Source organism: Phymastichus coffea, unplaced genomic scaffold (assembly GCF_024137745.1).
Source record: "Phymastichus coffea isolate CEN01 unplaced genomic scaffold, Cenicafe_Pcof_1.1 PCOF00068, whole genome shotgun sequence".
Lineage (NCBI taxonomy): Eukaryota > Metazoa > Arthropoda > Insecta > Hymenoptera > Eulophidae > Phymastichus > Phymastichus coffea.
In genome coordinates this window covers 235,026-250,366 of record NW_026706879.1, presented here as the reverse complement: position 1 = coordinate 250,366, position 15,341 = coordinate 235,026, and the positions used below count along the sequence as shown (strand labels likewise).

At 47.7% G+C, this 15,341-nt stretch overlaps 1 protein-coding gene across 5 annotated transcripts in view; it reads right to left on the bottom strand.

The window, feature by feature from the left end:
* Positions 1-1,462: 1,462 nt before the first annotated feature.
* The window catches only part of LOC131667610 (probable serine/threonine-protein kinase dyrk2), an 18,859-nt gene continuing 4,980 nt past the window's right edge, over positions 1,463-15,341 (bottom strand). For 4 of the 5 annotated variants that reach the window (XM_058941129.1, XM_058941130.1, XM_058941128.1 and 1 more), the window contains exons 2-4: positions 9,685-9,996; positions 6,893-7,900; positions 1,463-4,920 (exon numbers count right to left, since the gene is read on the bottom strand). In XM_058941129.1, coding sequence (XP_058797112.1) covers positions 4,191-4,920; positions 6,893-7,900; positions 9,685-9,989 — 2,043 coding nt within the window. In that variant the 5' untranslated portion in view covers positions 9,990-9,996 and the 3' untranslated portion in view covers positions 1,463-4,190. The remainder of the gene's footprint in view (positions 4,921-6,892; positions 7,901-9,684; positions 9,997-15,341) is intronic. The other variant, XM_058941132.1, reaches the window with a different exon arrangement.

Sequence of the window (15,341 nt, the reverse complement as noted above, 5' to 3'; positions counted from 1 at the left end):
AGAAGTAAGTTTCGAATCAGAAATAACACTTAGATCTTTAAATTTGAGAACACGGCTAATTCTAGAATTAGTGAAAGAGTAATAAAAAAGAAAGGGATTTTTCGATCGAGAAAAAGAAAGGATAGCACATTTGGAGATATTAAGGGAAAGGCCATTGTTAAAGCACTATTGAAAGAAATGATTAAAGTCCAATTGGAGCTCTACAGCATCCGCAGAAGAGACAACGGTTTTGAATAGTTTGGCATTATCAGCATAGAAAGATATCTTGGAATATTTAATCTTGGTTATTAAGTTAATAATGAAAACTAGAGAAAAATTATGTACCTAGATGCAAACCTTGAGAAACTCCTGAGAATGCAGTATATGAATATGAGATAAATTGTTGGAATTTAACAGTATATTTACGATTTATCAAATAAGATAGGCACCATGAGAATAGAGAATTATGACTTGGGTTTCTGAATCAAATGCGTCAATTATAAATTCAAGAAATTCAGTAAAATTTATAATGGTAGAACAAATTAGTACAAAGCCTTGTTGTGAGGGATTAATGATTTAGAAAAGAAAAGGTGATACTTTGACGGAGACAAGATAGTCAAATAGTTCAGAGAGGGCATTTGGCTTTAATATTTGTATACTACATACTATCCGGAAAAGACCTCATGTATTTTTATTGACTTCAAATAAGGAAGAGGTTCTATATTCGATATAAATTTTTTTACCTCTGTACGCGCATATTTATGGAACGATTCAACATTCAACTAACTTGGAGGCTCATTAAAAAGGGTAATGAATTGGTTCTATTTTATTATTAGCTTGATTGCGAGTAATTGCAGTAAATGAAGGTTTTAAGTCGGTCTTATTTGGGAAAAATTACTTGTAATAATTTCAATGCTTTTTCACATTTGATTGAAATTAAAGATTATCAACTTCGTTTTTGATAATGATAAAAGTGATAAAATAGTCATAACAGAAATTAGTTCTAAAAATATGAAGACTGTAGAAGAAACAATAACATTTTATACATGTTAATTGAAAGCACAATATTTTATGACTACAATGAAGTTTTATTTATCATACTGTTTCATGTTATGAGTAATGACATTTATGTTTATTGAAGTTTGCCAAATAATCAATTAATATTACTAAATAATTGACTTAAGATTTTATCGTTTAATTACTATGAGTCTGATCTAAAATAAAAATTCAATCAAATTGAGATTCAAAAAAATTAATAAATATTTAAAAAATACGTTTTTTACTTATCAAATGGCAGATAATTATTTTAAACATTAAAAGAAACAAGTGAAACTATTAAATTCAGTAACTTTTGACATTGATCAGTTTTTACTAAATTATACAATTCTAAAAATTCTTAAGTATTATATGAAATTAAAAAGGCTATTTATGAATCTTAGGAGTTGGAATAGGAAAAAGTCACAAATGTATGTATAGTTTTCGATTTTTTTATTATTAAGATTGCACATGTACATTTGTTGTAGTATGTACTATGTATCATATAAGATCACTTGCTACTTATTTAAAATTACATAAGTATAGAAATAGTTATAAACAGGTACAAAAACTAGTCTAGCATTATGTATACCTTACTAACTAAAGCTTATCACTACTAACATCTCACAAATTACATTGCGCATATTTCACACATTGAGGCAAATGTCACTGATCTTTTATCGTTTATGTTTTATTTCGAGGAACAAATGTGTGATGCAACTATGTACAACTAAACACACGATATGAAGAATAATCACAAGCATCTCTACTTTCACTCGGATAATAATTATGATTTGCTCCAAGATAGGAATTGGCTTCACTGAATTTGAGTGCAAAAAACACTTTGCATTTAAGTCTCGTGTAGTGAAGTTTTTGTATACAGATCATGTTCTTTAAAATTTGGCTATTATTGGCAGTGTTGTTTACTGAAAGTTTCTTTTCTTGTAGTTTATAAATCTTAAATAAAAGATGCAATAAATTGATCAACCTGTGAACATCTTCTTTCGCTTATTTCAATTATACAAAATTAACAACAGCAAAGCAGTATAAAATTTTCATTTTTTTTGTAAAGGACTTTAATTTTCTGGTCCCCTTATTACATGTGTATTCAGACTTTTTCTGTGTTTGTAATATTTACTTTTCTAGAATTCGCACTTGCAATTCTTTATCTTTATAAATGTAATCAGAAATTTTTTAATAGTCCATGAATCAAACTTAGATATTTCTACGGCTAAAGATTTGCTTAACTAAATTAAGAAATAAAATTAAGAAAATAGTGACTGATTTCTCGTAGCGTGATAATATTCACGAACGCAATAATCTAAAAATGCAATGTCTGGTGACAAATTGATCGAGTTTTTTTTCTATGTACAACTATACAGTATGCAAATTCCTCGATAAATGAATACAGCGCAATGTTAACCATTTTTCTCAAGGAAATTTGTTTTTACATTGCGATATATTATGAGGGGCACACATGATTTGTAAAGATACATAATCTAATATTTGCTTAATTAATTAGTTGACTCATTCCGATAATTACTCATTATCATATTTCACAGCACTGGACTGTCTAAAGCATTACTCAGATGTACGAAACCCTTGCGAAAGTAATTAAGTATATATGTTGGATTTACAGTTTTCATTAATCATTTAAATTTGTGTAAATTTAGTGAAATAGTAATGAATATTGAAATAATTTGTATCTAATTATAAAAAATACGTAAATAATATAATCACATGTAAAAGTTAAACAAAGCCGACAAACTTTTAATTTTCTCTGTATTCTACAAAATTTTACAATGATGGATTTCGCTATGATTTTTTGTACTATAGTTGAATATGAATCTGAGTAATGTTATAAACCTCAAGTATACAAAAACATTTACATATATCACTTAGTCCAGTAATGTATAAAAATTATAATACATCAGTCTGGCAATTTATGAGCCAAATACTTAACAACCTAAGTATATTCCGTAATAATATGTTCACTCATAGCAGTCATAAACATGCGGTACACCTCACACAAAGTAGTGTCAAAACTTTATTTGGAACTCTATGTCGCAGGGAAATGATTTATACATTTCCAACATTTGAAATACTAACACACAAATAAAAAAATACGTATAATTAAGAGCAAACAGCAAAACTTGTAAAAGAAGTTTTTTCTTGCAAACACTCATACCGTCACTCAAACGCGCCAGTTACACACTGCTTAAACACTAAGTATCTTACAAAGTTGAGCATTGCTGCTCATGAAAGCTTTTATTCGTGATAATTTCGAATACCTTTGTACATTACAATAATTTCTTGAACTTATTTGAAAGAGATTACGTATCAATTTACATTTCTAAAGCATAATTTCATTTGTTTGTGATATTGATTATCCGATATCATTGAAATATCCACAAACTACAATTTCACTTAAAACTATCAATGTAGTTTTATTCAGCAAAAAATATTCCGTAAACATTACTTACTTTTCCGATCGTACCTATCACATAAAATGTTTTTATAGTGCTGCAATGTGCCGAGATCCTTGAAACTTTTCTATTCCCTAGAGCCTTCCGTGACTCACAAACGAAAAAAATGTTTTTTTGAACAAGTAATATTACATTTATAATATTGTCATAAATTCGATGCATTTCAGCAAATGCATCAAACTTATACAATTGCAATAATAAAGTAAAATTTTATTTTTTTTTGTTTTTTTGTGTTTTTTTAATCATACGGTAAATGAAGAATTAACTACGATTTGTTTACCGATACGATTTTTCAACGTAAGAGGGAATGGTTTTCATCGTGACAGCCAGGTATAGACCAGTAAGTCGAGTGCAAGATATAGTTAATTCATTTTGTTTACTTGTTAAAATACCAAAAAATTATTGATTGATTTTTGTCTTAAAACTGGCAATTATATCTTTCAGTTGAGTAGATTGAATCTTGCTGTCACGTTTACACATTTACGATTTCGTTTACTAACCACGACTTAAGTATATAAAAAAAGAAGTAGAAGAGAGCGAATTATCGCACAATACAATCACGTTGGGGGTATACTAACAATAATGAAACATAAAGTGTAAGAACGCGTTGACGTGTGAATGAAGAGAAAACTGTACAAATATAAGAATGAAAAGAGCTTAAGAGCTTGCAAGACGGGAAATTGATTGAGCTCATTCAATCTTGAGGAAAGATCCCGCGGCTGTACCCGTCGTTAGGAAGGTGAGCGGCGTTTTCCTGCGTACCGCCACTGGCTGATAAATATAATTACCTTGTAGTGTGCCAGTGAGGGTCTTCTGGCGTTTAGCGCATGGCTGGACTATTTGGTACTCGTCTTGGTCAGAGATGAACTGCATGTGAAGTAAATCCTTATTCTCTTCGATGTCGATCTCTTCGTACAGTTGCTCATTCAGATCGATTTCGCAATCTTGTAAATCTTGGCTACTTTCGTCGTAGCTATCAGTGACAGAATTTGCTGCCAACTGGTGGCTGCCGCGTTGCTGTTCGACTTCATCGGACGAGCTCTCTGACGAAGTTGCTTCCGACGCCGATGTCGAAGCTGACGCCGATGCCGACGCTGACGCTGACGCTGAACCCGCTACTGTCTTAGTGGGTTTGACGGCGAGGGTGATGAATTTCATCTCGCCGCGCTCCAACCGTTCTAGATTTTCGGGAACGATCATGGCTTTCCTGATGGCGTTAGGATCTTTACGCGACCACTTTTGTACTTCTTCGTCCATTTTGGCCAGCTTCGACGAACTGATGGCCCATAGGCAACCCTTGCGTTGATTGCCACTGCCTGGCGGCTTTTCGATCTTCTCGAAGCACTTGTTCAACGACAGATTGTGCCTTACTGAATTCTTCCAGCCGTTTGGCGCTTTTTGGAAGTACGGGAAATGATGACTGAAACAAAGAGCAAAATAGAATGTTAATATACGCTCTCGTTATTTAACACTACATTAACCTTAAACTTTTAGATTTAAACTATATTTTTGGTTGTATTACTTGATGACAATTTTTTTCTATAAAATACTTTACAACGTAACTTGAACGTTTTCATCTTGGCACTTTGTTAGTTCAAATATCGAGTGCGATATAACTTTACGACGGCCGTTACATCACTCTGAATCCCTGAATAATTAATATTAGCCATAACGAATATTTTTCGTATTGTATAAAAGATATGAGTTATAAAAATATGATCAGCATATCGAGCAAAGACTTGGTTTCGACAACAGACGTTAAGAACGTACGAATTCGTTTGTCAAAAATTTGTTTTGTATTAGGCTAGCAGCGTTAAACAGAACGAGCCAACACAAGGCTGTTGGAAAGCTAATTTACCAAGAAGAATAAAAAACGGAGAGTCGAAAAAGCGCGCTAGGCCAAGCCATTTTCCGAGTTTATTTCCCAAGCATGAGCGCCTGGCGTAGTCAACTTACGGGGGCATGAGTGCGGAGCGTGTATTTCGAGCTCGTAACTCGTCGGAAACTCACGTAGGACATTTCTCACGAGATAGAAAGAGAGAGAGAGGGGGAGAGCGAGAGAGGAAAAGAGAGTCGAGCACAGAGAAGAAGTTCGCGGAGCAGAGAGAGAGAGAGAGAGAGAAAAGGAAAGATAATACTTTTGAGGTGTACTGTATCTACATGTTGTCGGCGGCAGGACTAAGCGCAAGAGAGAGCGAGGGGAACAAAGAGAGAGGTTCTGGTTTTCTGATTGGACTGTAGCTTGGTAGGCATGCACCTGGCCGTCTTTCTACGTGTGCGCGCATGTGTTTGTACGCGGGCTCGCTCGCTCTCCAAGGGCCTCATACGAAATAGCCGCTCGCCGAGCTCTCTCTCTCTGTGTCTCCCCCCAAAGCCCCCGACGAGAAAGCGTGGAAGGGAACGAAGGGGAGGGACAATACTTTTGCTCGAACGCAGCAGCCCCGCACTCGCAATGCCGCGATTTCAAAACTCCAACGTCATGTGTGTGTGTGTGTGTGTGTGTGTGTGTGTGTGTGTGTGTGTGTGTGTGTGTGTGTGTGTGTGTGTGTGTGTGTGTCCTCGCTCTCGCGTTCCCTTCGACTCTTTTTCTACGCGCCCGGCGGCGGCTCGGTAAAGCGGGTCGCTACCGAAGATTTCGCGAGCACGCGCGCGGTTTGCTGCCGTGCAGTACGGAGAGCGACCATACGTCGAGAATCTATTGTCGTCGCAGAAACTGCGCAGATGCGCGAACTCTTCGCGCGCGCGCCGATTCTCGCTTTCGCGCCCCGTATGTACTCGCTCGACCGACTCTAATATGCTTATTTATGTATTGCGCCGTGCCCGCGCTTCACTTGCTTGCCACTCTACTGCTGCTGCCTCCGACTTTTTTTGCGCGCGCTCTCAAGTCTTTCAATGTTCCGTAAGATCGCATCCGTTTTTTTTTCTTGCCTTTGAAAATTATTCACTTCCGTTCGCTTGATGGCGGTGCATCAGCTTGGTTGGCGAAACCTCAGTCAAAACAAGCGGTCTTGCGATATTTTTGAATTTCAACTTTTATATTATTCAACAATAAGTGAAATCAAAGCGCGCTCGAAATATTTTGCTCAGTAGAAACAATTATAGTCGTTTTGTCTTGATCGGTAAGGGTCGAAGGGAAAAACGAGAATTATCGAAAAATAAAGGTGGCCAAATTCATGAAAACTGTCGCGCGAGATGATAACTGCATTGCGAAAGCAGAGAAATACGCGCATATCAAGTAGTCACGGTAAATCCACTGACAGAGAGATCCAGTGAAGATTGAAATTCAGTACTAGTCTGTTTCTCATCCGCGATCATCGATGTGCCACCGTGATCGGCATGTAAAACAACCTTATTCTCGTAGAATCAAACGAAAAGAAGAAGACGCAACTAACCACATGAAATTGTAGATCTCAGACACGGGTAACGATCCGGTCATGCTGTTCTTCAGTGCCATGGCAATCAGACACGAGTAGGAGTAGGCGGGTTTTGGAAAATCCTGGTTTGTCTTCTCCTCATCTTCCGTCGTAGTAGGCGAACTGGGCTGCTGCTGTGCTATTACAGCCGTAGCCGCAAGCAATTGCTGCTCCAACAGCTTCTGCTGCTGAGCTTGGGCGACGATGCGCACGTTGTTGTTGTAGATCTGACGGCGCAGCTGTTGCACATTAGCGTTGCTCTGGCCGAGAATCTTGAAGTTTTGCAATCTGATGCCCGTGATGCCGTTGACCTTGAGAGCCGCTGCGGCTCGCTGTTGTTGGGCCTTGATCAGCTGCGGCGAGATGGTTTTGATGGTGCTCGCGGGCAATAACAGCGTCGTCTTGGGCTTGTTGCCGCTGGCTGGTATCGTAAGCTTGAGACCGTGTGGCTGTGGCGTCACGCGGACAGTGGGCGGCGGTGGTAGCACCTCCTCCTCCGACTCTTCTTCCTCTTCCTCCTCCTCCTCGGTCACGTCGTTCTCAAAGTCGGGATCATTTTCGGATTCGTCCTCGAGATCCTGCAGCAGATCTTGCTCCGTCACCTCGAGCGTCTCCTCCGTCGGCTCGACCTCCACCGAGTAGCTTACGGGCCGCCTGGTGGCGTTCGTCACGTAGCTGTAGCTGCTGGTCGTTGTGTTGGTGCAATGGGTGGTATTGGTGCTGGTGTCCAGGGTAGTGACGGCGATGGTGGTGAAGGTTGTGGTGGTAGTGGTGGTGGTGGTGGTGGTGGTGGTAGTGATGGCAGTGGTCGTGGGTGTGAAGCTCGCCTGTGTCGCGGGAATGACATCGCTGCTGCTGGCTATGGACGTGTTCACCGGTACTTGGTGGCACGGTAGCACCGAGTTTGGATTGACCATGATTGCGGCAGCGTCGCAACTGAGCAGATCCATGTTGGAGTTACTGTAACAACGCATGGTGCAGGAAGACCTGCGAGCTTCCGCTCTTATCAAAGAACAACAACAAGCTTTCGGGCGGGGCTGTGAGAAATGGTGTATCAACGATACCGTTTTTCAGTTAGAACTTTCAAATAAATTCGCTATCGATGCTACACCACTTCGAAATAATCATTGGAACAATACGGTTGATTTCAACGGTTGAACAAACAAAGGAACGCTGAACGGAAACCCTTTTGAACCGTCGATTATGAAAAAAAAAAAAAAAAAAAAAAAAAAAAAAAAAAATCAAGAAAATCTCGTCGCATATTAGTGAAAAACAATCACATCGGTTCAACGTAGTCGCCCTTGCAATCGACGCATTTCTTCAGGCGCTTGAACCAACAAACGAACAGTTGCTCCCACATCTCGGGCTCGGCGGCGTTGAGGCAATCCTTGTAAGCGTCGACGGCGCGCTCGCGAGACGAGAACCTCTTTCCGTGCACGCTGGTCCAGAAGGCCGGCTCGAGAAACGATCCGCCCAGCCGAAGATCGGCCGAGCAGTCGGGCAGGGCGATCAAGCCGAGTCCGCGTTCGCGCAGAAAGTCGAGCAGCCTCGGCGAGCTGTGCGTCGACGTCTCGATGTACAAAAACGACTTGCTCCCGGCGAGCAGCTCGGCGCCCCACTCGTCGGCGACGTCCGCCAGGCAGCCCTCGATGAGATCGCGCGGCGCCACGCGCCGGATATTGTCGAGCGACGCGATCACGCGCACGCCGCTACGCGAGAAAAACGAGACGACCATCCGCTTGTCGACGAGGCGCGAGCACCTCTCGAAGGTCCAGTACTCGCGCACGAGCCTCGCCGACTTCTTGACCGTTCGACACTTGTATATCCAGGCGTGGCAGCAGGCGATCACGCGATCGGCCTCCAGTCGGTCCAGCACGAAGCCGGCCCAGTCGGCCCGCAGGCAGCGTTGACTGTCGGTCAGCCTCAGCGGCGTCCACTGTCCGCCCAGCCGACCCAGCTTCAGGGCGCTGCCGACGATCCTCTCCACGAGGCCGAGGTCGAGGCCCAGGTCCTTGGCGATCTCCAGGCAGCCGAGGCTGGGATCGAGCCCGATCAACTGACGCGTCTTCTCGACGAACTCGCAGACCAGCCGCGCGTCCGTTTCCGCGTCCGCGTCAAGAGCGCCGGGTCCCGTCGGCTCGCGCTCGAGGAAGCCCCGGTAATGGTTCAGCACGGCGGTGCGCGACGGTGCGCTCGACGCGCCGAAGCAGCGCCTGATGCTACGCCAGCACTGGTCCACGCTCAGGCCCCGCTTGTAGTCGTACAAGATGGCCGCGTGCAACTCCCGACGCGTGAGTTCGCTCATGCTGGTTCGGCACCACTGTCGTCCGCGAGCCGACCTCGGCACGCCGTCGCGCCTTAATCCGGTCGGGTGAGAGTGGCGCCGCGCTACCACCACCAGCGCGCTGTGCTCTGCACCGAGGTGGCTTCGCGCGGCTGACTCGGCCTAAGCTCCGTTCACGACTCGGTCTCGTTGAGACGATGGCCGGGTCTCCACCAAGCGTACCGCGATCCGTCCACGAAGTGCGCGACCATTGTCAATAATCCAATAACCCATGCGTTTGCGGCCCTTTACGTTCCGATCGTTGAACATGACTCCGATTGGTTCCGCGACAGCTAGTTCAGGGGAGATGGAGCTTCGTGCACACCGGCTCGATAAGTAGACGAATAGTCGTCGATAAGGGGGGCTTTGGCTCGCGGACCAGTGCACGGCACTGCACGAGTTTGGGATTGGTCGAGTAGAAAGGGAGAGCAAAGCAACGGGGCCGTACCTGTTGCAGGTGACGCTGTTGTTGTTGAACAGCGAGTGCGGACAGAGCCAGCTGTTGGCTTCGGTGTGGCAGCAGTTACTGGCGGAGTCCTCGTCGAGCTCGAGCGGCGACAGGTCCGTGAAGTTGAAGCCCAGCTCCGGGTGACCACCAATCACGTTGTCGACCTCGGACTTGATGTCGCAGTCGAGCATCTCTTGCAGCGATTGGTCCGTGCCCAGGTTCCAGTCCATCGTGGTTAGCCAGGGATCCCATGTGGACGGTCCGGCGTCCAGCGAGGTGCCGGGCAAGCTCTCAGCTTGCAACATTATCCGGCTGAAATCAGAAGCAAGAGCGAAGCTCGGTTAGGCATCCACCTCGACGGGTCGCGCGCAAAGCGAGCCCAAGGAAAGACACGCCGTCGTCGGGCTGCGTATCGTTTTATTTTTCAGAAGGCACGAGAGCCCGCAAAGGCGGAAGCGCTCGCCTCTATTGATTCGTCGCCCTGATAAAAAAAGCCCCTTTTCTTATCGAGCGATCCACGCGAGTGGCGGCGCACTGGCGGCCACGTGCTAATGTTTCTTATTACAGAGAGCAACTTTCCATTCGCCGGTCTCTCATTCAGCCGCTCGTCTCTGTCCCTTTTTCGCCTATTATTCTTAAATCTTCGTAGCGGAGAGGCTCGCGAGTCTCGTCGGGAGGGGCTAACTGTACCCGAGCAGCTCCGTCGCTGTTCGCCATCGGGGCAAAGTGGCGAGTGCATCTGGCCCAAGTCCGGTGTGCCGCGTGCGCGGCCGAAAATAGAGACGCGAGGAGAGGTTTGTTTACGCGAGGAAAGTGGCGCGCGCGCGCACGACCAAGGGAAAGAGAGGAGAGCAAGAGCTGTGACCTCGGTGCTCGGTGCCGAGGCTCTTGAACCCGCTCGCCAGCTCCGCTCTGGCTCGCGCTCGCGCGCGCGCGCGCGCGCACGTAGTAAGTGTGACTCACCGCGCTCGCTCGCGCGGCGTAGTACTACACGCTACGACTCGCTTACTACGTAACTCGCCTATCTCGCTTCGCCAGGCTCTTGCCTCTCGCCCGCCGCCCCCCTCCTCTCGCGCACGCACTCTCTCTCTCTCTCTCTCGCGCGCGCGCGCGCGCGCGCGCTCTTTCTATATACGTGCAATGCAGAACGCCAGTCAATGGGTCGAGCCGCAACGAGGTACGTGGGTGCGGGCCTCGGAGCCCGCAGTCTTTCTCGATGCGCCTCTGTCGTTTGGCTGTCGATCCGGCGGATCGCCACCATTCGCCCTGCTGCGTGCGTTTCGCGCGCTGACTTTCCGCGGCCTATTGAAATGGAGGCGCACCGCGTGGAGAAGGACAGCAGACTCGCGTTCATCTCGATTTCGCGTAATTTCGACATGACCGCGTGTCGATATCCGCGGCCACGTTTACGTTGTCGACGTGACTTTCAACAAGCGCAGCAGACGCACAGAGGCAAAAGCCGCCGGCGCGGTGACGAACAGCAGCACCGCCGTGAAAAAGAATCCGAGAGAGACGCCAGAAAGCCGCTGCGTGCACGCCGGCGTTGTGACTGGGAAATCATACGCTGCCATCGTTATTTAGGAGAGGTCATCGTGCAAAATCCACAATGAAACGATAACATCTAGATTACGTGAAAAGCCATTTCACCTATTAGACCGATCAATAGATGTGCGGCCAAGTACAGTACGTCAACACGCGCGCGCTCGCCGTGTTTGTTTTCGTTGATTAACTTGAGAACGCCGATTGCCCTTCTAGCCGGCGACGTCTTGCCCGTGCGGTCCATGCGTTCTCGATGGTGTCACGCATGAATTGGGCGCACTGAGCAGCTTCGCGTTCGACGCCCGGTAATAACCTGAGGTTTTCGGCGCGCGGCAATTCCCTTTGCCCTGCGCTTGCCCGCGAACAAGTGATCGATACGAGGGGCTTCGCGCGCCACTTTCATAAATACTTCCACGTAGCGTGCTGCCCTCGCTCCACCCGCATTCCGCGCGCCTTGCGAGCTGTTCGGGGCAGACACGTATGCGGTGGAAAACGGCGTGCTGACGGGGTTCGATCGGCGAACGACGATGCCGCCGCCGAGCGCTCGCTCTCGCGCGCGGAGTTCAGAGGGTTCACGACCCGAGCGCGACGAGCTCTCTCTCTCTCTTTCTCTCGGGGAAAGCGTCTCTCGCGCGTCGAAGAAAAGCGCGAGCGCGCGTGTGGTCGTTCGTCGGAATGCGCGCGCGGCCGACAGAACCCATCGCTGGACGGGCCACGGCCACGGGGCCGAGTTTCGTCGAAACGAAAATTAGCGCGCGACTCACAGTGTCCCGCAAGGCCTTGGCCACGCAACTCCGGGCCATTGACTTTTCCGTCGAATCCGGCGACGGGCCCCGTAACTCGGCCTTCGCCGAAGCCAATCTTTTTTTCTTTCTTTCTTTTCCTATTTATTTATTTATTTATTTTTTTTTCTTATCGAAAACGATCGCGAGAGCTTCTCACAGACAGCCACGACAGATCGTCGGAGTAGGCGCGTGCGCGCACAAAGCCGGGCATTGTAGCCGAGGCAGTGGTACAGCATGAATGAGCCGAGATAATGCAAGCAGCGCTGCGGTACGTCATAACGCAGACTGCTGCACTTTCCAGACCTCTCCCTCTCTCTCACTCTTTCCCTCCGAAAATAAAGCCGACTCAAGGATACACGCACAACACGGGACACATGTGCTCGAGGGATGTTGTTTTTTTCCCCTCGTTTCTTGTACTTCCGCTCGTTCTCCGCGAGAAACACACGCGCCGGCGCCCCTCTGCCGCTGCTTGTCGCGTAAACACGAGCTTTTCCTCCGATCTGTGTGTGCGCGCGCGCGTTCGGTTGGTTCGACGAGTAACGAAACACGTGGCGGCTGCTGCGTTCGCGCCTGTGCTATTGGCCGAGTGCCGATTCTGCCGCTGCGCGGACAGCGTTCGCGCAAAGTTACGTTTTTATTCGGCCTCGGCGTCGACGAGATCACCTTTGGAAGCTTACATATTCGGTCGATATTGAAAATATCGTCGGCCGATATTTCTTGTTTACGAGTACGATCTTCATCAATGGAATTCACGGAATTTCCGTTGTTTATTTGTAGGACGCGATCGAAAATATCTCGGGGTGTACTTTTCGGTATTAGAAAATTTTAACGAGAAATCATTGGATCCTACGGGCGAGAATTCCGCGGTAAACGAGTAAAAATATGAGGGGAACAGGAAAATTCAATGAATCGTCATTTGCGTTCGAAGGAGCTTGACGCGCGGAGATGTCGAGGAAGACGTAGGGACGTCGCGGGTGATCTGTCGCAGCGAGCAAGCGTCGCGACGTTACAAAGATGAGTACGCGCGCGAATAATTGCCGGCGCGGCTTGGAGGTCAGAGCGGAATCAAAGCGAGCGCGCGCTCGCCGAAAGTGTAGCGGCCTCACAGGCGACTGGACGCGTCTCTTTCTCTCTCTCGGCCGCGCGCCGTGAAAGAGCGACCTTGACGAAAAAGATCGCTCTCGTATCGAGTGCACGGTATCCACCTTCTTTTTTCCTTCTTCGCAGCCGATGCCGGGAGGCGCACAGCCTTCGCTATTCGACCGCGCGAGCTCGTGCCACGCTCTCGCCGTGAAAGAATCCGGCCGAGTTTCGGGCATCGGCGGAGACGTCGAGCCGTCGTTTTGCGAGCATCGGACGCGTCGGCAAAGGAGCGGGGCGCCGAGTGGAAAAGCGCCGAGGAAAGCTCGCTAATTAGAGGATGCAAAGCGATTTTTCGCCGGAGATATTATTTGAAAAGGCTCCGAACAAAAGAGGAGCCGACTTTCACGCAGTCGTCGGCCGGCAATTAAGTCCTTAAAAATGCTCGTTTCCCGCTCGCCGACGGGGCATAAATTAGATCGAAATCAAGTGCGCGAGGCATTGTTCGGCTTCGTCAACCGCACGTATCCAAGAGAGCAATATTGCGCAACGGGCGCGACGACCAGGACGAGAGACGACATTCGTGGGAAGGAAGCAGAAGCGAGGCCACGTCCGCGGTTTTCCGCGCGCCTGGGCCTCGGCACGTTTCCCTTCGGCAGGCGAAGCGGCTCGCGAGCGTAACGGGCAACGAAAGCGAAAGCACGAAAAAAAAAAAAAAAAAAAAAATGAGCTGCTCGGTGCCCGCGGATATTCCATTGTGCGCCGGTTTTCCGCCGAGCGCGAGCGCGCAAAAATCAAATTTCGCCGCGGCCGCCGAGGGATGCAGTAACACAACGCAGCGCGCCAGCGAGCGAAGGTCGCGCGGCGAGCTAAAAAGCCTCTTCGAGAAACCGGTTTCCAAGCATTTCGAGAACGAGAGTATACGGGGTGTTGCTGCCGCGCGGCCAAGCTGACTCGGGGCATTTTTCTGAGTTGGCTTTCCACCTGAAAACTGGTTTTTCACGCCGGCTGAGGTGGGGGGTGGGGCGTTACTTTGCCTCTTTCTCTCTGCGTGACTTTTGTTGTTTTTAGTTGTTTTCTTTTTGCGCGCGTACGTGATCCGTACTGAATGAAGATTCTCTCGTGCCCCCTTCGTTTATCTTTCCACGCGAGAATGTCTAGATTTTCCAAAACTTCAATTACTCAAAACTGTTACTTCGTTCCAGTTCATTAATCCCCGCTTCCCCTGCCGCCTTGTCTTTCGCGATATTTTCTAATACGAAAGCACTAAATTTTAAAAAATAAACGAATAAATAAAGAGCCCAGACCCCCGTAAAATTAAGAACAGCTCCAGACAGAAGAGAGCAGGTATTTTCCCGGACACGTGCTCATCAACAGAGCGAAGATGGAAGCCGAAACGCGAGCAACAGTCGCGCGGCCGATTGGCCAAGCAGCACGAAAACGCAGCAAGGGCGTGCGCGCGGGACAGATGTCGAAGAAAGGTTATCCAGCAGTGGGCCGCGTCATCTGAGAGGTTGCGCGCCGGGCCCCTTTGTCTGTTGGCGCGATTATCAGCCGAGCGCGTCCCTCCCTCCGCCACCCCCCCCCCCTCTCCGCCCCGCGCTCAAAAGCAGGTGCATCGGCGGCGCTCTTCGCGAAAGTGAAAGCGCGCTCGCCGCGCCCTTTTATCCCCGCAGCGAAGACGCGCGGACCGAAAACGCGGCTGCTCGCCGCGAGCTAATCGCTGATGATCGCACGAGAGACGTTGCCGCTGCATACCCTCGCCCCGGAAATAACACAAGGCCCGGGCCTAACCTTGGCCTAGACGCTAATCCGTCTTCCGCTGCGATGGGCGTGTGCAACAATGGTGCACCTTGTGCCGCTTGACCTACCACCCTGTTTTCAATGTCTCGCGGTGGGGAATGGCTACGTCTCTTTTCACTTTCAGACACCATCTGGGAATTTTCCATTCGCTATATCCGTGAAAGGGCCCTTCCTTTTCGTGTTTCCACGTCTCCCGAAGCTCCCTGCATTTTGTCTTTTCACGTACCGTACACTCGCGCCCAAGAACGCGTTCTCCAAGTACCTCCTTGATCGCGCGGCTCGAGGGAAGCCGTAGAAGAGCTTCGACTGTTTTTTGTTTTTCGTTGACTGGACGATTCCGGCGCGGCTGCCGAAAAACCAGCGAGGCGATGCTCGCGTGTCGGCAACGCGCCGACGAGAATCCTTTTCTGGCGTCTTATCGACGACTGACGAGCTTCCGCTTTCCAATAA